This window comes from Pseudopodoces humilis, chromosome 3 (assembly GCF_049639895.1).
Source record: "Pseudopodoces humilis isolate 2021_Gansu_Grassland_sample_001 chromosome 3, ASM4963989v1, whole genome shotgun sequence".
Taxonomy (NCBI): domain Eukaryota; kingdom Metazoa; phylum Chordata; class Aves; order Passeriformes; family Paridae; genus Pseudopodoces; species Pseudopodoces humilis.
Genome location: NC_142202.1, coordinates 19,836,041 through 19,863,417, shown reverse-complemented (window position 1 = coordinate 19,863,417; position 27,377 = coordinate 19,836,041). Strand labels below are relative to the sequence as shown.

The 27,377-nt window shown below is 37.7% G+C and overlaps 1 protein-coding gene across 19 annotated transcripts in view; it reads right to left on the bottom strand.

Moving 5' to 3' along the window:
• The window catches only part of ESRRG (estrogen related receptor gamma), a 390,416-nt gene that overhangs the window by 91,674 nt on the left and 271,365 nt on the right, over nucleotides 1-27,377 (bottom strand). For all 19 annotated transcript variants that reach the window (XM_088052404.1, XM_088052400.1, XM_005523330.3 and 16 more), the window contains one exon: nucleotides 18,018-18,134. In XM_088052404.1, the coding sequence (XP_087908530.1) occupies nucleotides 18,018-18,134 (117 nt within the window). The remainder of the gene's footprint in view (nucleotides 1-18,017; nucleotides 18,135-27,377) is intronic.

Genomic DNA, 27,377 nt, shown 5'->3' with positions numbered 1-27,377 from the left:
ACACCCAAAATCCACACGCAAAATATCCTAATAACTCAGTTTATCCAGAAAATAACGAGTAACAACTTCTGGAAAATGTCTTGTTATTGTTTCTCCAATGAAAAAACTGCTTCTGCTTTAGGAAAAGAAAAAAAATAATTTCTCTTTCCTAGAAACATCTTTGTTCCCCAAAATTTTCTCATCATCATCTGTTCTAGAGCAGAGATTAATCCTCATTTTATTCCTTAGAGAATAACAGAGACCCACAAAGGAGAACTGCAACATTTAGCCATGACTGACTGTAGAGCTGGTTGATTCACTAGAAAACTACAAACTGCAAAAATACTACTGTTGTGTTTTTCTGTTGTTTTGTCCAAGTTCTGGCACTTTGATACTCAATGCTGTTTCTTAAAATACCAGACTTAACTCAGTTTTTACACTTCTATTCTGCTCCATCTAGTGGATTATTGATTTTTGCAATGAGTGCTGCAACGATAGTATTCTAATATACCATGCTGGGTTAGCTATTAGGACAAGGGACCATGTTCAAATGATTATTTTTTTGGCTTTAGATGAAAGAAATTAAGTCACATTCCTGGGTACCTGGATAAGACTATAGGATTCTGGCAGCGTGTTCTAGCAATATAAATGGGAAAATGGTGTCATTTAATTATATCACTGAAATGAGACTAAGTCAGGGACAGGCCTTGATTACAAGGGACAGGTGGCAAAATTTCTCCTGGTGCTTACACAATTTACTAGGTCAGTCCTGGGGAAAAAGAGTATTCCATGCCTGTGTTGTTTTGCTAAAACATCAATATCCTCCAGGCTTCACAACCTAGATTTCAGAGTTTTCTTCCTGCACTTGGTGATAGGCAAAATGAAGTTACACACTTGATAAGCTGCCTTGCTTGCATAATAGGAATAGTTTTATTCAACCAATGTCCCTTCAGTACACTTACAATTGTCTTAGGTTTTTTTCAGTGCAGTGCTGTTTGTAATACTCTCTTTAAAGACTGCTGAGCAGGTCTTCTGCTAACTTTTCAGAGGGATGTTTATGGTAATGAGAGTATGATTGATGAGAAGAAAAATTAGGTAATCAGTCCACCCTTATGTGTAGTTCATTTCAAATCAATGCAGATTTTAATGATAAGAATATTTGTTTTCTTTTCAAAAGCAAATATAAAAATACTTAGCCAACAAAAACCCCCGCATCAATGAATCAACAGTGTTTGTTCATACATAGAATCACTGGAACCAATGATTCAAAGATAATGCTATTTACATGTCTGGTAGGGGAGGTGTAGGATGAATGTTCTCTGAAGCAATTTATAGCAGAAGAAGGAAATACTAATTTACTCTCCCAAACCACAAAAAGTTACTATGCTCTGCTTGGTTCCAACTAGGAATCTAGCTGGCAAAGCATTAAAAAAGGGTCTATAACCACAAAACCCAAAAGTTAATTGAAATATTAAGCCCAAGGTTTTCCAGATAATTGGGGTTTCTTTTTAATACTTATTGTTTCTAGTTTTCTTTTCTTTCTTCTCTCTAACAAGACAGATAGCTCCACTGGTCAGTTATAACTGGATGAGATAAGAATAACTCCAGACTGATTTGCTTTTCAGGACTTTATTGTAATACTGTGCAGCCATATAGCACTTTCTATCAAAGAATCTTGAAGCGTTCCATAAATACTAATTCAATAAGCCTCACAACATGCAGGTGGAGCTCCATATTATTGTATCTATTGTATTTTTGCTGGAGGCACACTAAGTAGAAGCATCTTGTTCTAGACTAGAAATTAAGTCTTGATTCCAATCTTCTGATTTAATCACTGGAATTACTCACTCCATTAAAACCCATCTGCCCCCAGATCAACAGCAACTTTGTCACTGACTTCCACAGAGCCATGATTTCATGCAAAGACAAAATTCTTCTTTGGCAATTCAAAGCTAAACACTAATTTTTAGGTTCAACATCCAGCATTAGTTATTATAGTGATGCCTTAAATTTTAGCTTTCATATTTTCAGATTCTGTACTGCATTAGTATATAGCTCTGAACTTCATATAAAGCATTAGCAAGTTCTCTTCACCGGGTAGTTAGACAAAACAATCCTTTTCCAGCCCAAGAACCATGGACACTGTTGCAGCTTCAGGCCCAAAAAGTATACACAACAGCAAAATGAGGAGAGCAATCTGGGAAGGGACTTCATAACCTGAAGCTGTAACTGGACAATTAACCCCAATATGTAAATGGACCAAAACTTATAAAAATGTGAAAACTCATGACCGGTTGTCCCTCTTGGACAGAGCCACAGCTGGGCTCTTGTACTACCCAAGGTGTATCTTTCAAAGGCCTTTTAATAAACACCTACTTTACTCCTTTAGCACTGTCTAGCCTCTGTACCACTGTAGCCTCTCAAGGCATCAATATCTTCACGAAGTTTCCTTCTAGAAACATATGACAGATTTCAACAGAGAAGCATAAATATTTTAAAGATTTTAAGTAGGCACACAATTGACCTGATACATTATAATAGCTCAGGCAATATGACAATATACTCCTTTGCTCTGCGCTGCTGTAATTCATGAGAGTCAGAGCTCTGACTTTGCAAATAGACTTGCAGACTTAATTTTCAGAAGTGACTTCCATTTTTACATTCACAGTTTTGCAATCACCGTAGTTGTGAGAACAGTGATATGCATTAAGGTAATTGATTGTGCTTTGAAATCAAGTAATCAAATGAGCATCAATTAAGGCTGCAAATGTTTGAAGCCATGGAACTACAAAGCAAAATTATTTTTCCTTGTAAGCTTCCAGCAAAATACACTAAGCAAAACTCTGTGTTCTTTCTGGATCAGCCTCGCATCAAATACTTAGTGAATATATTTAAGATTCATTTTGGTTGATAAATTTATTCAGTATCTGAGGGGTCTACGTGTGGAATTTCTCTATTTCAATATCTTATTTGATACTTAACCAACTCCCACAAAAAGATATGTACCTCTTATGTACCACGGTGCCTACCTTCTTCCATCTGACCCACCAAACGGAGCTGAAACCTGAAGAGAGATCCAGGCTTCCTGTACAAAACACAGAGGAAGGCTGGCTCTCAGGGCAAAATACAAATGTGAGCCAGCACGCACATACTGCTGCCACCTACACATAGTTTATGTGTACAATTTATTACTAACTTTCAGACCTTTGCTTCCACCAGGCTTCCTGGAAATGCCTTGTTCCTTTCAGGACTCTTTGCCTCCCATCCCATTTCTGCAGGAAGGTAGGTCAGCATGCCTTTTCTCCAGCAAATTTGGATTTCTTCTCTTAAAAAATATAACCTCAGTTCCTTCTGGCTTAGAGCCCTTGCACAGATTAGACACTCTCCTCTGTGTAAGGAATGAAAAGGTATTCCAGCTCCTGGGAAAAAAGCTCTCTCTAACTGTTATAGTCAGGGTGTGGAAAAACCAAAGTAATCATCCTGGCTGCCAAAACATCACCTCTTCCTTTCCACAAGCCAGCTGCTGTTGAGGCACCAGAGCAAGATCACCAGGATGGCACAGGAGAAAGTGACTGCAGACACTGCGTGTGCTGTCTGTGCGCTGAGGTGTGACAGGGTGCTCTGAGAACGCCTGCCAGATCAGGCTCTCGGGGGACTCAGAGGAACATCCTTGCTTCCAGAGCTAAACAGAAGACGCCTTGTGAGCTGCTCAGACCTGTCAAAACAGACTCTCCTGCATTTGCACAGAAGGATGATGCTGTAGATGGCTACAGAAATTTTAAGGGCACTCTAGAAACGACAGCAGCATGAACTCGAACACCTGGGAAATTCCACTATAAAAGATATCCCAGGACCGCCACTTTGGATTAAAGCAGATAAATGCCACCAATCTTTTCACTTCACACAACTGGAGTATATTGGTGGAATCAGTTTTACTTGGAATGTCATTATATATGCAGAACTCCGTGAAACTCAGGTAATCATTTAACATCCCAGATTAATATTAAAACAAAACAAAAAACCCCAACCTGACTATTTTTGAGGTCCAAGAAAAGGCAAAACAACTTTTCAAGATTGTTCGACTATTCAGCCTAAATCTGCAAATATCTAGTACTGCAGATAAGGTTTTGTGCTTTACTGATTCCAGTGAAACTAACAGGAAAATCCTATCCCACTGTAAGTGCTGTCAGCACTGCATCCTGAAATTGTAAACTCCCAAGGTACAAACCTGTCTATAAAACTCTTGGATATCTAAGATTTGATGAAAGTAATAATGCATTCAGCTTTATGCAATTTTCAGCTAAAAATCAGTCAATCCCTCTTTCTCTGCCCTCCCTCCTCCACACTGTTACCACAGAAATTTTGTTCTGTTAGGGTAATATATATTTTTTAATGCAAAATTTCAACAGGAGCCGTTTTTATGGTCTACTAATAAACCCTTGAAAACAGGGATTTATAATGGAAACAGTGACGGACCCTTAACTACAGTGTATGCAACCATAATAAAAAGAATTAATGTAGTCAATTTGTACTACTGTTCTCAGAACAAAAAAAACCTCTATTTCAACTGCAATCCTTTCAACAGCTGATTGGCAAGCCTGTCCATTTCTAGTCTGCAGTGTTGTCAGTTGTCTTCAACATGATAATGAGCCTGTCACCATATTCAAATAGCCCTGTGACAGCATGTTTTGTGAGCATGACGTCCACTGCAAAGGGTCTGTCAAAAAGCACCTTTCAGAAAATGAAAAGAGAATGCTTTTCTGATGATAAATCTAATTTCTTCATAGCTAAAAGAGTGAGATTTTTCATCTGATTTTGTCAGTGTTGTGTTGCATTTGTGTCTTCAGATAATCCTGCATTCTGACGCATAAAATTTTAAAGTTATCTGTAAAGACAAAATGAGAAATAATAATCTTTTTTGAGTTCACTGGAGGCTTTGCATAAAACTGCAGTGCTGCTGCCTTTCCATCAAATTAAAGCTGGAGGGGGAGGGAATGGCATGGAAGGGTAGATTGCAACTAAAAGCAAATAAGGTTCCCAGTAAAGATCTCAAAGTCTACACACGCTAGGGTCTCCACTCTTCCCCAAACAGCCTATTAAAAAACCTTGCTCTGTGTGGTCCTAGTTAAGTATGACCAGGTTGCATGAAATTCCCTGGCTTTCAGACCAAGGAGGCAGAACGTAGACCCAGGCAGAGTTTCCAAAAGCACTGCTGCAATTCAGAAGTGTGTGCTCCACACACTGTGTATTCCATGTTCAGCTGCCACTCGTGCTACTTGTCAGCTGGGGAAATTTTCACCAAGAGAAAAATTTTAATGTTTTGGCAGGCAACACAAATTCCTCTCCATGTGTCTAAGCATCTTCTATTAATATCAAGGGGAAATATGCAGGTACATTGAAATACAGCACTTTATTTTCCCTTCTGACAAAAACTGCCCTTAATTTCACTTCACCTTTTAGGATTCTTTTCACCAACAGCTGATTGAGGAGTTCACATGTAAAGGGAAGTGTTAAAAAGAGAAATGTAAAACCCCAAATGAACAAGCAATAAACCTTTCTGTCTTTCAGTCACTGGGTGAGAAAGGGGTGGACACAGCTGGACTTTGAAGTCCCAGGCTGAATGACGCATTAACCTCAAAGTAGAAGTTCCACTTTCAGTTGTGCCTCTAACACCACATCTAACTTTTACTAAGCAGCTCTTGTTCACTTTCTGAGGTTTAATATTGTAAAATGGGGGTATTACTGTCTAGCATCACAGGTGTTCTCAAAAACATAAAAAAGTATACTTTCCGAAAAAATTGTTGACAAGATCATGACGCATTCGCTGAAAAAAAATCATGTTGCACAAGTCCAAGGTCTTTCAAAAGTTTTGAACAAGTTTGTTTCCTTAAATATGGGTGAAAAACAGCAAACCTGTAGCATTAGGATACTAAACATGGACTTCCCCTGCTAACTACTAAAGAGTATCAAAATTAAGTATTTTCCTATTACTACTACCACGTGTTTTTCAGGCTACTAAGAACATAAGGTGGATAATCACATAAGGCTACAGTCCAAGGGTTGTACCTTCAAGAATCTGGTGGTATGAAGTTAGGGGCAGACAGATACTACAGGTGTGAAGGCACAAATTATCTTTACCCCTTCGCCATCTTCAACGTTTGTCTTTGAAAGGACTTCTCTGCTTTTGTCTCCCAACCTCTGTTTTTTTTCCATCTGCTTACACAGATGAATAAATACTAATATTTATTCTGTCTATAATTCATGATGAAAATTATGAGTGAATAAGGAATTTGATTAATTCAGGTCTACCAAGCTGAAATAAGACAATTTTACTGAAAGTCAAATTTTTCTTTTTTTTTTTTTTTGTTCATGCAAGGAGACCTTAATGTAGAAGTTCTATATTTTAAATTTGGAATATACAACATGGAATGCTACCCTTAATCGTGTAATTCAATACACCTGTAACTGAATAAAATGCAAAGGGAGGATTATTACAATTTTTTTTAAGTGAAGGCAACTAGGCACTATGCAGCTTTAGACAGCACAAATGGACAATCAACATTAAACATGACTGATTTTTAAATTCTTCATTGCTCAGCTGGAGGGAAGTATTACAAGGCCAAAAAGCAGAGCTATGGACAGCTGGCTTTGTGCAGTACCAGTTCTCTGCCTCAATTTTCAAGCCATTCATTTCTTTGGGGGGTGGGGGGGAGGGAGGAGAAAAAGAGCCAAAAAAAAAAAAAAAATCTATACTAGGCCATACAAATGTACAAAGAAAGCTTGGGTCTCTAGGACTTTCATTGTCTCAGGGAGTCGTCACCACCCTGAACCCTCATTAAAGCTGAAGAGATGCGGGAGCGGCATTAAAATGAATGCAAACCATTTGCCGCAATCTTCTGCTCACACCATCTCCAAATGAAGGCAGGCATTGCATAATCCAGGCAGCTCGAGCTCCTGACAGGTGGATGATTTATGCTCATAGTCGGAAGAATCGGAGAGCCTGCAGAGGACACAGCGTGAGCAAGGTGGTGGCGAGACAGATGCTCTCAGTGGGCTTGCAGAGGCTGGCAGGCTCCAGCTAGCTCAGGTGCAACTTGAACACTTTAGTACTGAACTCATATTGCCTAGATTCCAGCACAGCAAGATACCATTTACAATATTATGTACAGTAGATATACTATCAAACCTATCTGTGTCCTGTTTATCTATGTGTGTATACACACACACAAAATACATACATTTTTTTCTGTTTGCAGTTCAACTTACTGTGTTCACGTACACTCATATTCTCCATCAAAAAAGAAAGGGCAGATTAGGACAAATTCTGCATTGTTACAGCCACATAGCGTAAGTGAAACCACCAGAGTTGAACAGATGTAAGTGGGGGAAGAATTTGGCTCTAGCTTTCAGAGAACAGGAATGGATCTGAGATACTGAAAATCCTTTCCATTTTAAGAGTGTTTGAAAGCTAGAAAAGAAAATTACCAGAGGAAAAAATCAAAACACCCACAGGTCCAAACATAGTGGGATATTCTCAACACTCATGATTATCAATCTGTAAAGCACAGAAAATGCCACAATTACATTGTTCTGCAAAAGAGCAGAATATTAGCAAAATGTAATACAAATGACCCTCATGTCATCTACTTCAATCTTTCAATGACATTACTTCTACTGCCTTATTCGGGGGTATTTAAAAATCCCACCCAAAACTGCAACATCATTTCCAGCCATGTAATTCACCTTCCTTTTCAAAAAGGAAGCAGAAATGGAGCTCGGACTTTTCAATTCCACAAGCAAGAAACTGGACTCCTAAAACAATAAATAAATTAAAATACACACGTGCAAACAAGATCTTATACACCTTTATGCTCTTATGTATATGTAAAAGAACACCTATATGTTCTTTTATTCTTGAACTGAAAAGGAGAAGCCAGGACTAAGTTATCCTACCTTAAGCATATCCACAAAATAAACAATTCACCTGTCTCATATCAGACCCTCCAGATTTTCCAATGAAACCTGCCGCTTAATTATGTAATTTTCAGGGGCAACCAAGGAGTTAAAGCATACAAATGTGCACACCGCAGGTTATCTGGGTTGAATCTGGGACTTTGCTGACTCTCAGCTCCTTTCTACTTTAACAGATGGGGTCAGAGGTGAAACTGCAGACGAGAATTAAAGACACATACATCCCTTTAATCAGATAACACATTCAAAGACTTGCAAATTCCCAAGAAGCCACTTTACAGGCACGTGTCATGGGCTATTCCATAAAGGGGGAGGGAACAGTGAAGAGGAGGGGAAGAGGGCTTATTTCAGCTAACCAGCACTAAAAAAGGAAATTAGAGAAAACAAATGGGAACAAAATGGCATGGATTGCTAACATTCAAAATGCTTTTTCATTGCACACACCTCCCTAGAGAGGAACACCAATGTTGGAAGCCTTACCACTGCATTCAAATGTTTTTCCTAACTTCATAAATCAGCTGTGTTTACAAATACTTCCATAACAAGTATTTTAACTGGAGATGAACTGAAGCACCTTGCCAGGATAGGTATCTCCAGCAATATCAGGATGCCCAGGAGGAAATACAGTCATTCAGCCTGACTAGTCCTCACGAAACAGTGAGTCAGCTAACAAGAACCTCAAGAAATTAATGATTCTCTCTCCCATCTGGTCAGAAAAAAGCTGCCTGGAGGATATGTGCTCGCAGCTACTATTTTCTCATCAGCGTTCTTCTGATATAATCCTCTTTGGAAGAGGAAAATGAATAGAAAGTCATGAAAATGAGAGAAAATAAACAGAGAAAAGAGAATGAACTTTTGTCATCTTAGCTACTCTGTGGCTTTGTTCTCCAATTACTGCATCCCTCTGCATCTCATGCAGGACCAAGCTAATGGCCATGTGGCACACTCCAGCAGAAGGAAGACCAGCAAAGACTATGGCTGTGAACACCAGACTTGCCCAACTCTTCACCCGAGCTATAATTCAACAGAAACTTTACAATTAAACTGGTATTATAAAACAGATTGCTACTTTTTAAGGGAAACATTCATTTTCCTTTATTTTGATATTAGCAGTCTATTTTGTCTTCAAATTGGAAACTTAAGAACTTTCATTAAAACTTTGACAGGGAAACCAGGAAGTGGCTTGTGACCTGAAAAATCAGTTCAGAGGAAGACCTCTTTTAACACTTCAATAGTAACAGGCAGATACCCTCAGTCTAGACCCAAAGTGCATTTATGACATCTCTTAAGCCATTTTACCGTAAGTGCTACCACTTCCTATCCAGAAATGTAGTAGTTCTGGCCACTTAGAAAAATATATTCTTCCTAAACATTAGCCACTGAAATGTGAGATTGACCGTGCAATGAAATCTCAGGTGCCTATTTCTAAAGCTTGGACTGAACTACAGAAAAATATGAAAATGAGAGAGAGCATAGGAACTGCAGACACTGGAGACCATTGTAAACACTATCTGGCAGACTGTCATGAAAAGCAACATGTGGCTGTACAAGTGTTGAACAAATTATGTAAGACTGATCTGTTGATTGCTTCAGATCAGAACAAAAGACCTGGCTCATCTTCAGTCAACCACCCAGAGGACTGAAAGGGGTATTAGAAAGAGACAGGACATTGGTGAAGTAATTTTTACATTGCTGACTAAAAATGACAAGAACAGCACTGTGTGGACTAATGCTTGGCTGAAGAGGGAAAGGAAAACAAAAGATGAGGATGATGAGCTTGTACTACTTGTTTTTTCTAGGATCTGTATGTGCTCATCATGCAGTAAGTTACCAACATTCTCTCTTGCTAGTCAAGCAGTTCTGCTGATAAACATTTACAGCACACCAACAATTCTGTCACTAAGGGTGGGTACAGACTGGAGTTAAGCTGATTAAGGGACAGCATAATGCAGACTTTCCTTTAGAAAGTATTTCAATTTTTCTAAATTAAGTATTTTAATAATTAACTATTTTTACATGGACTGCACTAAGACCCCACACAAGAAAGTTGTATGGAATGTTGATTTTGGATCTGCTGTGCTAAAACTGTAAATCAAATTGACTTCTCATCTTATACCTGATGATCGTGAGACCTAAGCCAGATGCTTAAAAGAAAAATAGATACACGTATTAACTTTGCTGGAACGATAAAGAGCAAAAAAGGAAAATATTGGTATTATTCAGTAAGTGTACATATTTAACATAGCTGTGTTTGACTTCCTCCAGAATCATTTATCTAATAAAAGCCCATTGAGGCTTAAAATAAAGCTATGTTTTTCATTTATAAAGATTAATAGCTATATTAAGCATCTACTGTGAGCAAAACAGACCCCTCATAATTTCCCTTTTCTGAGAAAAAAAAAAAAAAAGAAAAAGAATGAAAAAAAAAAAAGAAAAAGCTGGTTAGATGAGATCTATTACGAGAACAGCTAGTAAGCATGGCAAAATCTGACAAAGGGACAATTCACTGCAGATGATCATATTTATTTCAGAATTGAGTCTGCTGACCTTCAACCACAAAAGCCGCATTACAAACACCAAATGAAATAATATTCCAACTTCATATTCCAATGACTCAATGAGTACAATGAGTGGTGGCAAAGGCTCACCACTTGCAGTAACTCTTCAGCTTACAAAAGGGCAATGATGGTCAGAGAGAAGACTGTGGCTTAGTCACATTAATGTCTCAAAACCCACATTGATTCTAACATTTTTTTTGCAGGACAGCAGAGATTTAGAAGTGCAAAATATTTGAGGGATAGCACTATAGGAGGTCAGAAGTAACAACTGCAGGTGGAAATTTTCTTGATTCTCAGCACATTCATTGCCTTGACTGAATGAAGAGGCCAAGAGAGCTCCTCAGCCTCCAAGCTTTTCAGTCCCAGCCCCTCCCAAGCAACAGAAGTCTGTCTGTACATCTGCCACTGGTTCTAATTACCAGCACCTGCATCATTTCAGCCCTTCACCCCAAATAATCCTACCATACATTCTGTTGTTTCAGCAAAGATTAACCCAGCCAAGTCTCAGTGAGGAGATGTGAGTGCTGCTCAGACAAAGGCTGAGTAAAATAAAGAAAGGTTGGCTCCAGAGTGGCACTTTAGAGATAAGGATATGCAACACCCTTAAATGCACCTCCACCAGAGATGCTACACCTATTCCACTCAAGCAGGGGATGTGCAAGTATCTGCACAGCAGAAACAGAATAAAGTGAAGAATACCAATTATATTACTGTTACTCTTTACAAAATGAGCCCTATTTAATACAGGGCAGGACCCACAGATAAGAATTCAAGTACTCTGCAATAAATGGCAGTGCTGCATTGATGTATGAGTTTATGGGTGACAGAAACCAAGAATGAAAGGCAGCTACTTGTCTGTGAGATGATGGGAAAAGTCCTGCATCCTTCAGACTTGTCTCTACCTATCCTTATCACTTATATTACTGTCACTGTACTTCCAGTGTCTAAGTAAATGTTAATGGGGCTAAATCCAATGAATCTCTTATGCAAAAAATGGAATATTTTCTAGAAAATAAGGAAAATATTGCTTCCTTAATTTAGGATCAAAGGAAGAAATAAGACAAATGAGGATGTGCAGTTAACTACCTCAGATTATGATGAGAAAATATTAGTACAAAGTGATTAATTTTTAATAGTAGATTCACGAAACTGCAGAACCTACTCCTTCCAATTCTGAGCAAGTAATATGTAATGTATGTGCACTAAGAAAATTACAGTAAAATTTCATCTTCTTCAAAATCTTTTAAACTCATTTTCAGTAAAAAAAGTACAAAGTAACTTTAGGGTGAAAGTATTCTTTGCTTGTCTGACCCTGCAAACAAGTGCTGTCACTGGATTCTCAGCAGCGAAAATAGTGTGAGCAGACCCAACCTAACAGCTAATCTCAAGGAAGCTGCTGGTGAGTGAGCCAGCAAACAGCTCTGACCTCAGATTTGCAAATGCTAACATAAAACCCTCCTCATTTACAGATATGTGTAATGCCAAGAAATGTAAATACTTCTCAAACTCAGACTTAGAAACAATACTCCTTTCTCCACACCCACTTCATACCTCCTCTTTTATGGAAGGGGAGCATTTGTATAAAGAGACAATGGTAAAACAAAATTTTATCTAAAAAAGAGAGAAATTTTACTTAAAGACCAAGTCCAGTGAATTGCTGGGATCTGTTTTATTCCCCAAAATACTCAGAGACAGAACACAAACCAGAGTGGCACAACACTGCAACACAAGCACCACGAAAACTTCTCAGGAGGCTGACACTGGGTATGAGCTGTAGATGCTTTCATATGACTTGGGAAGAATATCCACATTTCCAATATTTGCTTTTTCTGGGGTATTTTTCTAGCGGAGGAATAGAAATGCTAGTTGCTTGAGCTGACTATAAACACTAACCTGAAGTTGAATAGTTCGTCCTTCTTCATCAGGTACAGAGAAAGGATAGTCATGAGCTGCGTTTTAGGGCAGACAAATTGGGCTGTCAGTTCTAATGTGAGAACTGGGCTATCAGGTCACATTTTGGTTAGTAGCAAAGAAGCCTGCTTATGAACATCAACAACACTTAGAGATTAGCTTCTATTGTTTCCAAGGAGATTTAACAGGTCCCAGTATATATTAATCCAAGCACATGTTGAATGAAAGAAAGAAAGGCAGTGCAAAGGGAAAGGGGAAAAAAGAAGGGGAAAGGAAGAAATAGAATTGAAGGAAAGGGAGAAATGGAAGGGAGGAAGAAAAGGGGGGAATGGGTGAATGTGAAAGGAAGGGAAGAAAGGGGGAATAGAAGAGGAAAAGAAACTGTTTGGAAAAAATATCTGCACTAGAAACCAAACTCATTCATTACACATTGAAATATAGAAGAGAGCTGAGACATCAACAGAAGACACACTATTTTATCTTTTGATGTTGTAACACAGGAGGTTTGTATAATATCCTGCATTAATGAAGGAGTTCCTTAAGTGTAATATTACGATAGAGAGCATAAGAAATATCACTGAGGTCACTGCCACTCTATTAACTGTCATCCTGTACAGAAATACTTTCTTTGAATATCATTAATTCTTTCTCCTTTCCTTTGTTCTGATTTCTGAAGGCAGCAGAAACTAAAACTTCATCCACAATAATTTCTGCTTTCGTCTTGGCAGACTAATGGTATTAGACTTGTAAGAGAAATTTACCTTGGCAATGTCTGATGCACAGGTCTTTTCGTAAGAGATGTTCTTAGAAGGAATCCTATTAAGCAGGCTTTTTCACTACCCTCAAAACATAGGTGATAACACAATTTTAGTCATAAAGAAGATTGCTTAGTTTTATTTATTATTTTGAGAGAGAATCCATTAATCTGCTCCGCTGCATATCACGCATCTCTTTACGTAAGACTAAACTCAAGCTGCCTGTTCTCCTTCCTGTATTGGATTCATTTACATTCATTTTACATTCTGTCAAAGCCAGAAAGGATCAATATGATAATTTAATCCGATCTGCTGCTTAACACAAGCCAAAGATGTTCATACGGTAATCTTTCCATAATAAACTCAGTAATTTATGCTTAAAAATACACCTCTTTTTAAAAATGTATTCTTACATTTGAATTAATGAAATCTCTTGAAGTGTGAAGCAAAAATATTTTAGATACCCCCAATTTTACCACGTTAAGAAGAAGTGTAACTCGTATAATAATCTTCTGGTTCATTACATGACCACCTAAAATGTTCAAGCATTTTTAAAACTGTCAGTAATTGTTTCTGTCTCTATGGAGAAAACGAAAATATATGGAATAACCTCTTGTAAAAATAGTTATACAAATGCTGCATCTGAAACAAAACGTAATCTTATTTTGGAATAATTACTCCATTAGAATTATTTCACATGGGAAGCTCTTTGGAGCAAGATCTGTCCTATAATAAACTTGGAATACTATCTTCTACCACAAACACATGCTAGTAAATAGTCCCACAAATATTATTAATAGGCATATAGTACTAATTAAAGATTAAATGTTGAATTCTCCTCAGATCACCTAGCAATAGAAAAAAAAAGTCAAATATCTACTTAAGATTCCCCAAACCATCATATATAGTTTTACATCCAATTTTTCTTCTTAGAAAAAAAACCAAAACAGAACAAACCCTTTTTCTCAGTCCAACTAACTGTATAAAAAGGGAAATAGCTAAAATATTCAATCTTGCACATGAACACAGATTTCATTCTACCACCTGAAGCAAACTAATCACTGGCTTCCAAAGAGTTTGAAAGGCCAAACTTAAAAGAGATATTATAAACCAACAGAACTGAAAACTACCAAAAGTCTTAAAAATGTTCATTTTTTAAAAGGGCCAACTGTTGTACATGTCTCCCTTCACCCTTTTAGCAATTGCAATATTATTTCAAGAAATCTCAAGGGATACATATGAAAAGTTTCTCCCTAGACTATACAAGAATCTTTAATGTTGTTTCATTTGTTCTCATGAATCTGAGACAATCCACCAAAATATAATTGCAGCCAAAGAAACTCCATTTTGGAAGAAGACTCAATTGTGATACCTGAAAATCTGGGTTTTTTTGTAACACTGACACACAAAGTTAAATACAGAAAAGTGTCAATTTTCTTCTTTGAGTGCAATATAGTCTGCTTTGCTGCTAATAACCCTTACCTAGAAAAGTAAATTAAAACATAACAACCTCATATTTGTCCTGTGCCTAAAAGCTCACCAGCCTCTGCTGAATGCTGCAGTGTGAAGTACAACATACCCAAAAGCCATCCATAGACCCAGACATGTTTTCAAGTAACAGTCCATGGGCTAAACCAAAATGATATATATGTTCCTCCAGATCAGTGTGTACAAATTTATGGTACACAACAGGACACGTAGCCAGGACCTCAATCCCACTCCAGCCCAGCCCAGCACTGCTGTAGCATTCCTTCTCTAGCCTCTGGCCCACAAAAAATCTTGCAAATTACTAAGAATCTTGATCTAGGTGCTGCTGGTTATGCTCCACCAACATTCATGAGAATATGTACAGAAAATCCCTACTCCACTTTGTAAAACATGTGACCAGAAATCTAATTCCCTCCCAGGATCTGACCCCAAAACACAGCCCCACAACCCTAGCACCGGGTCTCCCACAGAAACACTGGATGCTTGACGGAAAACACCATTATCTTGTCACATAAATGATTCAACATGCAGATGTCATATGGGAAGCCACTCTATACATTTGCTAGAAGTGGTTTTCAGACCTTGCCCTAGAAGCCAAGCTAAAACTCAGAATCTTTTTCCAGGCACTGTGATTTCTATCATGAAATTTATATGACAATTCACAAAATGACAATGTAGTAAAGTCCTTTCAAATGTGAAGGGAAGCACAATGTCTGATAATTGTTTCACTTTGGATTACACTTAAAAACTGTTTGTTAAGGATAAATTTCTACAAGAAAACTCCCCACAAACAAGGTAAGATTTCTGGAGAAGATGCACCATGGCAGATGTGCTGCTCTTGTAAGGAATGTGATGCTCCTCTCAAAGCTGCTTAAACTTGATTTTATTTCAGGTCTGCAACTAAATTTTTTTTGTAAATAGATTTAGGCTGTCAATTTCCAGGCATGCTGTGCCATCAGCATGTAGAGACTGCTGTGACAAACGTGGAGGCTGCAGCAGCAAATTTTATTATAAACTGGTAATTGAATTGAACAGGTTTACATTTGAATAGATTTACTGCAGCACGACCTCTGACATGCTTCATGGAACTGAAATCCTTGCCTGTACATAAAGAAATACTTGAGATACAACAAGAATAATTTCAGCTTATTTTAAGTTCATACTAATCAATAAAATTATACCACTTTACACATGAAAGAAGTCAGTATCTTATGTTTCTTAATTCTGTACATAAAGGATGTGCTCCAAGACAAAAAGTCATCTCCAGACTTTTCCATAGGTAAAAACAATATTCAGCTCCAAAACTACCCTCCAACAACAAGAAAAAATAAACCTTTACTACAAGTACAGTCCTACAAATGTACTGTGAATCAATATGGTTTAAAAAGTAAAAGTGCCCGTTAAAGGGGGGAAAAGAATAAAATGCCCTTAGAGGTTGTTGCAGGTTGTTATATTAGGTGGTAGATAAACAACACTGCCTTTTCAAAGCAATTGGTTATTTTGCCATTGTAGAACATTCAGAAAAAGGTATGTACTTTTAGAGTAGAAAATTTATGCAATTCTTACTAAGAAAACTTGTGGGAATGATTTGAATCCATAGACAACGAACATTCAAAAAAACCCCATGACTCACAATGTACATCTGTATTGTCTAACTAAATTATCTCAGTTAACAAAATTGTATGCAGAAACAGTAAATCTGCACACAAATTTGCTGAGATAATTACTCATTTGTAGAGGAGACACTTAACTTCCCCTTGGAGTCACAGAAGCTGCACACAGCCTAGATTTTTTTAAATAGATATGTTAATGGATGCACAGCAGTGCCCTCAAAATTCAGAGGAAAAGGATTAAATCAATTCACCTGCATGTACTCTTGGTAGCACTGTTTCGTTTTCAAAGAAGTTGCTCAATATATCTGTGTATTAGATTACTAGTGATACTGGGTCTTAACTTACTAATTAAAGATGCTAGGAAGTACAGTGGCATACCCAGTCATCCCTTTCTTTTTACAGTTTATCTAAGCATCATAATTTCACTTTCAAGTAACTGCTCCTAGTGGTCAGTTATATGAGGATTTTGGCAAGTAAGAACTCTCCCATCACCACTGAAGAGAGGGTCAAATCCTGTCGTTCTTACTGAGGCAAAATCTCCATCGAATCTGACAGGAGTTTTGCTCAAGTAAGACTAAGGACAGCAGGATTTGGCTCACAGGATCATAGCATCTGCCAAAGCAGTTGCACAGAACAAGGTTTATTCTTAGTAAGTATAATCCAATAAGAATATGTCTGTAGGTGCGTGATAGGCCTAATTTACCCATCATCTCACCACTGATCTATGTTGTTTCTTGGATTTTACCCTAATAGCTGCATACATAACCTGTTTTATATTACCACCAAGCCATTTGCAAAAATCACCCAGCTGAGTTTTCAAGCACTTACAAAGCAAAATTGCATAGGATTGTTTTCAAGTGGTTGCTTAACACTAAGTATTCTGCGCTAGATACAATATTTAGAGAACATTATGAGGATTTCATTTCAAATGTTTATCTAGTTCAGAAGTCCATGGCATCTTTCTTGGTAATGTCAGTGCCCTAAAATAATAATGCATATAATACATGCACTTAGAAGTATATTCTTGCATATACATTAACAGCAATTTAAGTGCAGAGCAGGCAACCAAGATTTGGAATCTCCTCTTTGTGTAACATAGATGAAGCAGGTTCCAGGTAAGAGAGCACCATTTCTTGAGTACATTTTCTTACATTCAATAACTTCAAAATATAACTGATTAATTAAAACATTCAATATATACTTACAGTGAGGGGCAGGGGTTCTCAGAGACTTTTAGGAAAAAAAAAGGGGGGGGGGGGTGTGTGCTCCTCTTCTGCACGCCATAGTTTGCTCCAGTGTAGTTACAGTAACTTCAGTACACACACACAATATACTTGTTTAATTCAGAAATTCATTTGTCCTGATGAAATGAAGACTGAATAAAAGCAGGGAAAGGAAGGCACAGTTTGTGTTTCGGTTTTCTGCCGGAACTGGGACAAAGTAACAGCAGATAAGGAATGGAGGAAAAACATCTTTGAGAATTCTCATGATTATTCTATTAGTTCCTTACTGAAAGAGATTGAATGCTGAGGTATATTTTACTGTACTACACAAGATGATGAACTCTATGTGGATACAGCATGATTCAATAGCTTAGAAGCAGGTGTCAGAAAGAGCAAGTATGTACGAAAATTGCCATTGCAATAACTGATTAGAACACTCACCAGACTCTTCTTTCCTGATTGCCCTACAGTTGTAGCAAGTGTTTGCAGAGAAATACAGATTGAGGTGGTGAGTCTTACCTTCTTTCAGCATGCCAACTTTTAGACACTTCATGAAGCGGCAGGCTTGGCAGGACTTGCGTCTGCGCTTTGTGATTTCACATTCATTTGTTGCTGGGCAGCTGTACTCTATGTTACCTGTGATGGAATAGACAGAGGAAGAGGTGTTCAGAGTCACTGACTAACCAACACAACATATATACAAAAGTACTCATGCAACTGCTGTTGTACTTCATTTTGGAATGTATCAAGAGTGGCAGTGCTGCAGAAAGGAAACGCCTTTCAAGTAAAAATAAATAGCTGAGTTAAAAGAGGAAGTTTTTTCACTTTTTCTTTTTTTAATCTAGACAACCATATGAAAGAAATATATACAAATCCACTATTAATGTGTGTCTCACTCCAAATACGGTCCCTAGCAAAACCCTTCACGTATGTTATTCCTGCTGGTAGAAGAAAGACATTTATTTTCTGTACCAAACCACAGGATCAGGCTCCTTTTCTGAGCACTCTTCATTTTCCTTTTTAGCCAATTTCCATAGTCTCTCTTTGTCTAATATACAAAAAGAGGACTGCTTTATTGCATAATCAACTATAACAGGTACCATGGAGTTTCACCCTTCTTCTTCCACTACAGCTGGCACAGAGCATCAGGCAGGAGTCAGAAGTGTTGGACTGTTACCACCACATCTAGCACGTTCTACAGCTTCCAGGCCAGATCTCTGCTCCAGGACACCTCTCTATACTTTAGACCAAGTTCTTGTACTGAGAGGTATCAGGAATAGGATCATTGCTGCCAAGCTGTCAGAATAACAAAAACTGAAAGAGATGCTTTCCTTTGACCCTGGCTTCTCCCAGTTCCCCTTTTAAAGCCTTTAACAAGTTTGATCCTTAAATGTGAGGCCTCCTGGGAAAAGCAGCCTCTTTCTTTGTTGTTATTGTTTAATACATATTATTTCTACTCAAAAAAAGGAAAATAAAAGCTTATGAATGAACAAGTGAAATACATGAGTAGTTTATTCTTTAAAAAATCACATCTTTGGGTATCCAAGTCTGAATGGGAGAACATCTGCTCTCTTTTGCCCTAGTATCACTGCATTTTTCAGAAAACAGCTTAGCTCAGCTTATTCATCTGTCCAGCCATGCAGGCTATTGCCCATGACAACATCCAGTACGACAGACTTTGCACCAGTTGGAAGTTAAACCGGAAACTGACTTTTAAATAAAGTATCTTCCTGATCAGTCTGTCACATCCTGCTTTAAAGGTATTTCTTTATTTTCTAACCCTTTCCCCCTGTGATTAAGTGCATTAGTATCTTAATGAAAATGCATTCTGTTTATTGCCCTCTTGGGAAGCAAAAGGTCATCACACCAAATGCATAAATTGTCATCCGAGACAGTCCAAGCATAATCGCAATTTTGCTGGTCCTTGTTTGCTGCACTCAGGGTCCATCAAAGTCCCCTGAAACATGCACAGGTTCTAATAATTAGCATAGAGTCTGCCTGGGACCACAGCATTGATGAAATATTTCAGAGTTCATCACACTTTGTAAACACTGATTTATATTGACTACCTTTCTCCAGACTGATGTCTCCTCATTAAATATCACATTAGTGGATTGCAGGATTGCACAGACTCAAATGCTCAGCAACTGCTAATTCAACAGGAAGTAATACTTAAACCACTTACATCTACTGAAAACTGGTTAAGTATTTATGATAAAGGAGGCCTGCATGGCAAAATGTGTACTCTGCCAACACAACCAGCATATTTGGCACAACCTTTTCAGGCCTTTGCAGGTTTTCTTCCTCCTGGACATTGCTGCCTGAGTTAGCAATGCTGGTGAGGAAAACAGATCTTGGTATGCCTGAATGCTAATGACAAAAGTCAAAGCAGTTTAGTCCTTTCCCCCTTTCTTAGCTGCTGTGGAGAAAGCTGTTTAAAAACCTGAAGGATATGGTGGGTAGGGAATTTAGCGCAACAGTTCCTGCGAAATGTCTTTCCAGTACACATTAGAAAAGTTAGGAAATAACACTTTTAGAAGGGCAGGTAGAAAATGATGGTAAGGCCAAGCTTAAAATGGATTCCCATTATCCTCTCACTCTAACAAGGCATTCTTAGGAAGGAACAACCGCTAAACAGGAAGACTTTCAAAGCTTTCACAAATTGTATCTAATGTACTTCATTATACTACAGTAATAAATGTATTACTGTCCCTTTAAAAAAAAAAGAAAAAGGAGAAACATGGAATCAGAAATGCTTTGCACAAGATCAAAGATACCTTTGCACAAGGTCAGAAATGATCTCGATCAAAAATTAGATCAAGATTATAACAGAGAACTTCAGGAAGCAAACCTCTCTACTAGGGCAGGTGGAACACTCCCACTGTAGCAAGAGCTCCTGTCCAAAGATATAAAGGTACAGGTGCCAACATCAAAAAGTAGCATTCAGAACCAGAAAGATAAATTCAAGACTGCTCACTTAATTATGCAGACACTTCTAATCCATACCCTGACATTTCACATTTCTGCAAACTGTGCAACAGTCTGCAGCAGGCATAGTGTAACTTACTTTTCCTGCATATTCTTGACACCTAAAGAATGCTAAAAGGAGCTATTATTCTAGTCTCTTGGATTCCAGTACTTTAGCTTACAGAGGGAATCTCATTTCAATTTAAACTGCTTTTCTTTAATGAATTGTATTTTAGAGCAGATGCTCAATCTTCATTTTTGGTGTCGGAAAATGAACTTGGAAGATGCTGTAAAGAATTCCTCAGATGAGTTCAGCAGAGTTGCAGGAACACTGGTAAGATCCACATCTTACCAATGACCATAGCTGGTCCCCGTAAAGTGTTCCAGCATTTTAGAACACGGCTACACTGCAGTAAGAGTTCAAGGAACTAACATTTTCTCTCCAGTTCACGTGCATATGCAGTGGATATCTCTATCATACTAAAATGCATTTTACGTAGCACTCCAAGTATTAGCAGTTTTATTTTTGTTAAAAACCTGAACTTACTGCACATTCCAGGTCATTAGAGCTCTCATAATTTCTTATTTACTTCTAGATATGAATTTCCATTCAAGATACTCAGATCTGCTTTTTATTTCAGAGGAAGAACCAGAAGGAAGCTCTACCAATTCCTTGCTTACTTCAAGATGCTAGAGGCTGAAACTGAGCAGCTACAAAGGATAAAAGCTGAGTTTGCCCAGTCCTGTCAACAGCTGGAGAGGAAGTTGTGTTATACAGTGAACAAAATCAACATGGCAGCTTTGGATCTTTAAACTGAGCTGACAAGAGCGATTGAGCAGTTTGTAATGTCTCCTGGCTGGTTTTCAGAAAGAACTGGGCTCTGATTACTTATTTCAGAGTCTTTTGTACAATTAGTTTGCAGGCAATATAATTTTCTCACTTACTCCTTAATAGAATTGTGCAGCTAGCTGGCTGATAGAATAACAGTGTATATGTAAAACTCCTGCCTCAAGTGCCAGGGGATAATTTGTATATTTCTTTCAGTAGCGTAATGGACTTTTACAGTTTGGCAGTTAAAGGGCTGAGTAATATAAATTAGTATGATGCTCGAAAATAAAAATATATGTCATATCTTCTCTCCCCAAACATATTTCTCAGTGCTAGAATAATATAATGGGATTTATACCAGAATATGCCCCTTTTCTTTTTTTCATGTGCTGAAGAATGTTTATTTAAAACCAGTTCCTCTTTTCTACTGATTTGTTAAATTTTATTATCTCAGCCAAAAGATGAGGAAATACTTCTAAAACACTGTGCTTATCAAGATCAACTGACTCACTGAAAACATTATGCCATTTGATCCTGAGATAGCAGGTGAGCTGTATACAGTATACACTTATGCAGTATACACAGGTCTTCAACTTTAGATGCTTCAGATGGTAACATTTTTACACACAGATCAAGGTTAAGTGGGCCAAGGTACGGTTTCTTTTTACCTCACAGATGAGGTTAGAATGTTACTTGAATGAGGAGTGAAGACTAAAAGAATTTTCGTGGTACAGAGACTTACTCAATGGCTTTAAAAATCAGGCAACTGAATGGATTTAGACAAGATTCTCAAATGCATTTTGGCCATTTCTTGCAGAGAATTGACAATGACACTAAAGGTGACGGGAGAAGCAAGAGCCATGGCAAATAACAGGCCACTGAAAGTACTGGGCCTCCTGCCTTGGTATTAGTTATTGTCACAACTTCAGAGCCTCCCAGATACTGAGGGTAAGAAGCTGGTTCTAGAAACAGGCTGGAATAGGGTTTTCTCTTCCAGCAATACCGACAAAAGTAGAAGCTGCAGGCATCAAGTTCTAGCAGAAGCTGTATCTCCCTTTTCATACTGCAATATTAGACATTGTAACACCAAAGATGTAAAAGGATTGCTACAAGCTATTGAAGTATGCTAAGAAAATCTTGGGACAAGTAAAAGCTATGAGGAAGACTTAAGTGCAGGGCAAAAATGTGTTTGGAAAGAATTGTCATGAGCCACTTAAAAAAGCAGGAGGAATATTGAAGACGTTAGTAATGAAACTTTTACTACGTGGGAATGTAGGTTCAGAAGAAAAATAAGAAGGAAAAAAAGCAAATGAACCAACACTCCTTCAATGTAATAATTTTCTGCTATGATCTGCTCATGAAGCTGCATTTCAGTTCAATAATGTTCAATTTTTCTCCCACAGTTTCTTTTTCACATTCTGTAACTTAATACATTTTATTCAAAGGCTTGTATTGCAAAAATTAAGTGTTCTCATTCTTCATAGAGACTACTGTTTAACAAGATTCAAGTCTTTCTGCAGTGAGGTTTACCCCAGGTAATGCTCTCTTTTCCTGGCTGACAGACCCAAAAGAATACACACCTGCTTGTCTGTGCATTGCTATGCATCAAAACTCCAAAAATGGAAAATAGCCAGATTACAGCCATAGGTCTTCTGGGATTTAATAAAAGGAAGTCTTAGAAAGAGAGACACAGGAGAATCTAAGCTAACACAGAGAATGAATTTTACTATGTTAGGTTACACCTTTATACATAATCCAACCAGAACAGAAGAGTTCCTGAGAAACTGAGAATGAGGTGCTTTTGGAAATCAAGAGTAACAGGCTAACTGAAAAGAAGGACAGAGAAAAAGACCCAGACTTAAAAATCTATTTGATGTTTATAAGGTCTTAATGAAGCTGAACTGAGGAAAGTAAAAATATTTTCTCTCAGGTTTAAGTTTCAGTTCTTCCAGAATCTGCTCCTTACTTTGCAGTCAAAACTCAGTTGAATTTAAGTTTGAGTAAATATTTTTACATGTAAAGGTACCCTCATTGATAAGGTTTCAGAAGTGGGGTTGGGCTGCAATAAGGTCAGATTTGAACATAACTGAATCCAGTTTTGGCTGACAAATCCTCAGCCATATTCATCTGATACTGTAAAAACGCTCTATGAATTATAGACCTATGAATTCTGCTACAGGTCATCTGGAGACGATTAAGCCTAAAGTTGACTGTATTCACAACTTTTCACCCAGGCGACTTCAGAAACAATATTCTACACACAGAGTTACAGAACATTTAAAAATTTGGTTCCCAAATGTCTCAAGTATCTTTTCAAGGTGACAGGACCTTGTATGAAGGATTACGTTTCATCTCTTGCTTACGTTGCCTTTTCTGGTAGAATAAGCACTGAGGAGGAGATGTTAGTTTTTAAACATGGTGCTTGACAGAGGGACATGAACAGCTTAAAAGTACATTTTTAGTGAAGTCACTATGTTGAATTGCTTTGAAGAAATCAGTGTAGTCTATTACTGAAAAATATAAAACATATTTAGAACCTGCAAATTTTTTTTTTTTTTTTTTTTTTTATTCTTAGAAGGCAACATGGTGATTTTTAAGGCAAAAATGTAAAGGTCATGCTGGCTAGTCTGACTACATGAGAGTTTTGTATCAGCCTCTAACTTTAGGTAGATGAGTTTCCAGCATCGTAAAAAGTCACCATAATTTTCAGTATCAGGTCGTTATGAGGGGGTATTGAATCTGTAAGGGCCCAACTACCTTTGAATCCCCCTGGACTCAATTTCTTCATGAGAAATGAAGGGCATTTAGGTCACCTTAAAAGAGAATCAATGCTTTGAAGGCACAGAGGGAACTGATCCCCTGCTACCTGGTAGTCACTTAAGAGCTGCTCAAGTCAGAAAGATTGAACTATCTACATTTGGTCCCTACTGGTATTTTATCTAGGCCAATTTTGATACATTCTACTACCATAGCATGGAGGATTGTCATTGTTTGTTTATAAGCACTCAGAATATCTCAGTCCGTAAAAGCTACAAACTGAATTATTTTCACACCAGGAAAAAAGGTCATTAAAAAGTTATACAAACATTAACATAAATCACTTGCTAGCTGAGACTTCACATGTCTCTGGTTTCAAATGAGATAGGGCTTTGTAAGTGGGCTGGAGGTTTTCAGAGATGTTTATAACAAAAAGAGATCCAGACCTAATTATAATGTCATTGATACATACTAGTGTACCAGCACTATTTGTAAATCACATCTCTTTCTCAGTATTTCTGATGGGTTCAAAATAGACATGCACCAATCAGGACACTCATTCCCAAATCATCTAAATGCTTCACACAATTTTCAAGGTTGTAAGGAAAGCAAACACAGTAAAGAAGACAAAACAATTTGTATATTTTAAACTTCTCTCTGGTTCTCAGATTTCAGCATGTTTATATTTTATTGTCTCATCTTGTTTAGCTGCCATAGCTACACAATGACATTATGACAGGATGAAAAGATGTGCTGGAAAGAATTAAAAATACTCACTTGCTAGTCTGGCTGGCCCAAAGGCACAAAGAAATTGGGGAAAAGGGAAGATATCTATCACTGCTGGCTTAAAATATTCTTTGAAAGAAATGCTGATGCACAGACTTTCACTTATATAAGGAAGGTGAATGATTTAATCAGGTAATGATGGATTCAGGTGACATTTAGTGTTCAGCTCACTGGAGGACTGCCATCTTTGCACCACAGCCAAGGTCCACAGGCCAGTGCACCAAGATAGGAGCCTCCACCTATCCTTCTATAAAACAAGAATGATCTTAGCTATCAGCAAAGATGCTGAAAAGCTATAAAATCTTGTTTAATTTCCTTTCATTTCCTCCTCAAAAATGTATTTCAGAAAACAGCTTTCAGAAATGCAAAATACCCTTTGGAAGCCACTTGAGTCACATGCAACTTCAAATCAAATTTTATGTTGCCTTATCTGAATGTACATAACTAGTTCTATCTTTCTTGATTAAAACTTCCTGATTGAAAAATAAAAATGTATTTACTGTAAAGTGTTTCTACATTTACAGATCAAACTGGCTCAATAATGGGTCAACACTCTAAAGAGGACTGAAAAACCTGAACGCCAGAAGGATTAAAAACAACTCTGAGTAACCAAAAAGCTGAACAAAGTAAAAAGCAGTTTGGGCAGGCTTTGAAGACAATAGGAACATCCCTGCAGAACGGTAGAGCTGAAGGCTCTTAGCTGAGCAGCATAAAATGAGACGGCAGAAGACAACAGCATTTCAAGACTAGAGCATTTCCTGTTTGTATTAGGAGACATGGACAGGCAGCAACTCTCAGGGATGAAGCTCTTAAATGACGAGACAGTGTGGGTCTGACTGCAGGGCTATTGCTTTACTCACCCAGTGTATACACAGAAGATTGATGTCTCACTACTGTTCATCCAACACTTTTTCCTCAAAAACTAAACCTATAAACAACCCCCCACCTTCCCCCCCCAAAAAATTTAAAGAACAAAGACTACTGAATGCAAAATATTTAGCTTTTGTGGGTAAAAATTCAAACAGTATCCAAGGAAACAGTAAGTAAGATCTGAGACTTTTGCAAGAAACCTTATGAGGAATGTGCAGGCTTTACACACGGTCTTTTCAGGCTAGTTTAAAGAGTCCAAAGACAACAGTCTGGACAATTTGGATGGAGGGAGGATGAAAGTTTTCTAGATGCAAGGCTGTTATTTTAGAGAGATAAATGCTAGCATGAAACAGGATAATAAACTGTCTTTGAACCTTCAAGTCCTATCATCTCAGCCTTCTCCTGAAAGCAAGAATACCAGTTCAATCCACCTGCTGAAATGTTTAAGATATGAGCACTGAGTAATTACATATTATTAATGAAAGTGTGTACTTACTAGCCCTTATGATAACTGACCAAATAAAAACTGTGAGAAATATATTTACACTAAATATTCACTACAAAATATCTAGCAAGTACAAGACCTCTGTGTCAAACACAAGACTTTGCACCCAGCTGACAACTGAAAATTCTTTTTTTTCTCCTCTCTTTCTTTTAATGAAAGCTCAGAGTTTTCAAGATAATACAGTGCACAGCAAAAATTGTGAAGAGACCCTAAAAATCAATGGACCTGTAACTATTTTTAGATGTTGCTATTTTCTACTATCCCTGATGTTAAGCCAATTTTGGGAAGATTTGGCTGTGTGTGTATTTCTGTGAGACACTTGCAATCAGCCACCATGTAAATTATCCCAGAAGCAAACTGAGAGCTGCAGCTGAGTGAGTACTAGGCTGAGCAGAGAGAACATCCAGTTCTTCCATACCTTATATCTCACAAAAGGGGCAGAACATCACTTCATTCTACTATGACCTAAGAAGACATTAATTTTATATATTGAGCTCTTTTTTGGTGGGTTTGTTCCCTTTCACTTTTTTAGCCAGGAAATTGCTTGTTTCTAATTTTTTCTAATATTATTGATTTTTATCATAATTATGCACACTTCACCAGAACTGCAAATGTATTTTTGGGCTATGTTAAAAATATATATTCTAAAAAGACAAAATTACTCCTTCTTATACTTCAAAACAGGGTTCATTTAATTTCTTAATGTTTAAGAAAATGAGCAGGAATTGATTCCAGGAGGCATAAATGGATATTTTTTAAACCAAACTGCTAAATCTGAAAGGGAATTATAATCTCTGTTACCCTTAAAAACAGGTGTATACTCTACATTAGAGTGATATTTGCCTTGTGTAGGAGCTACTAGGTGTGCTATGATGCTTCTGTCTTGTGTGAGATGCTGGTGGTGCACAAATGACTGGGCTGGCTCTCTGGGCAGCTGCCTGTGGCCACCACCTACTGAGAACTCAAGAGACTCCTCTGGAATGGAAAGATTCCCACTGACTCAGTGGAAAGGACATCAGGCCTTACATGAACACAGGATGTGCTTCATAATCTGCCTTTATCAGCTCAGCCTTCCTCTCCCTGAAGTCAGGGCAGTTGTGCCTATAATTTCAACAGGAAGAGCACTGAGGATCTACAAGTCTGACTTAATTTAGTAAACTGATGA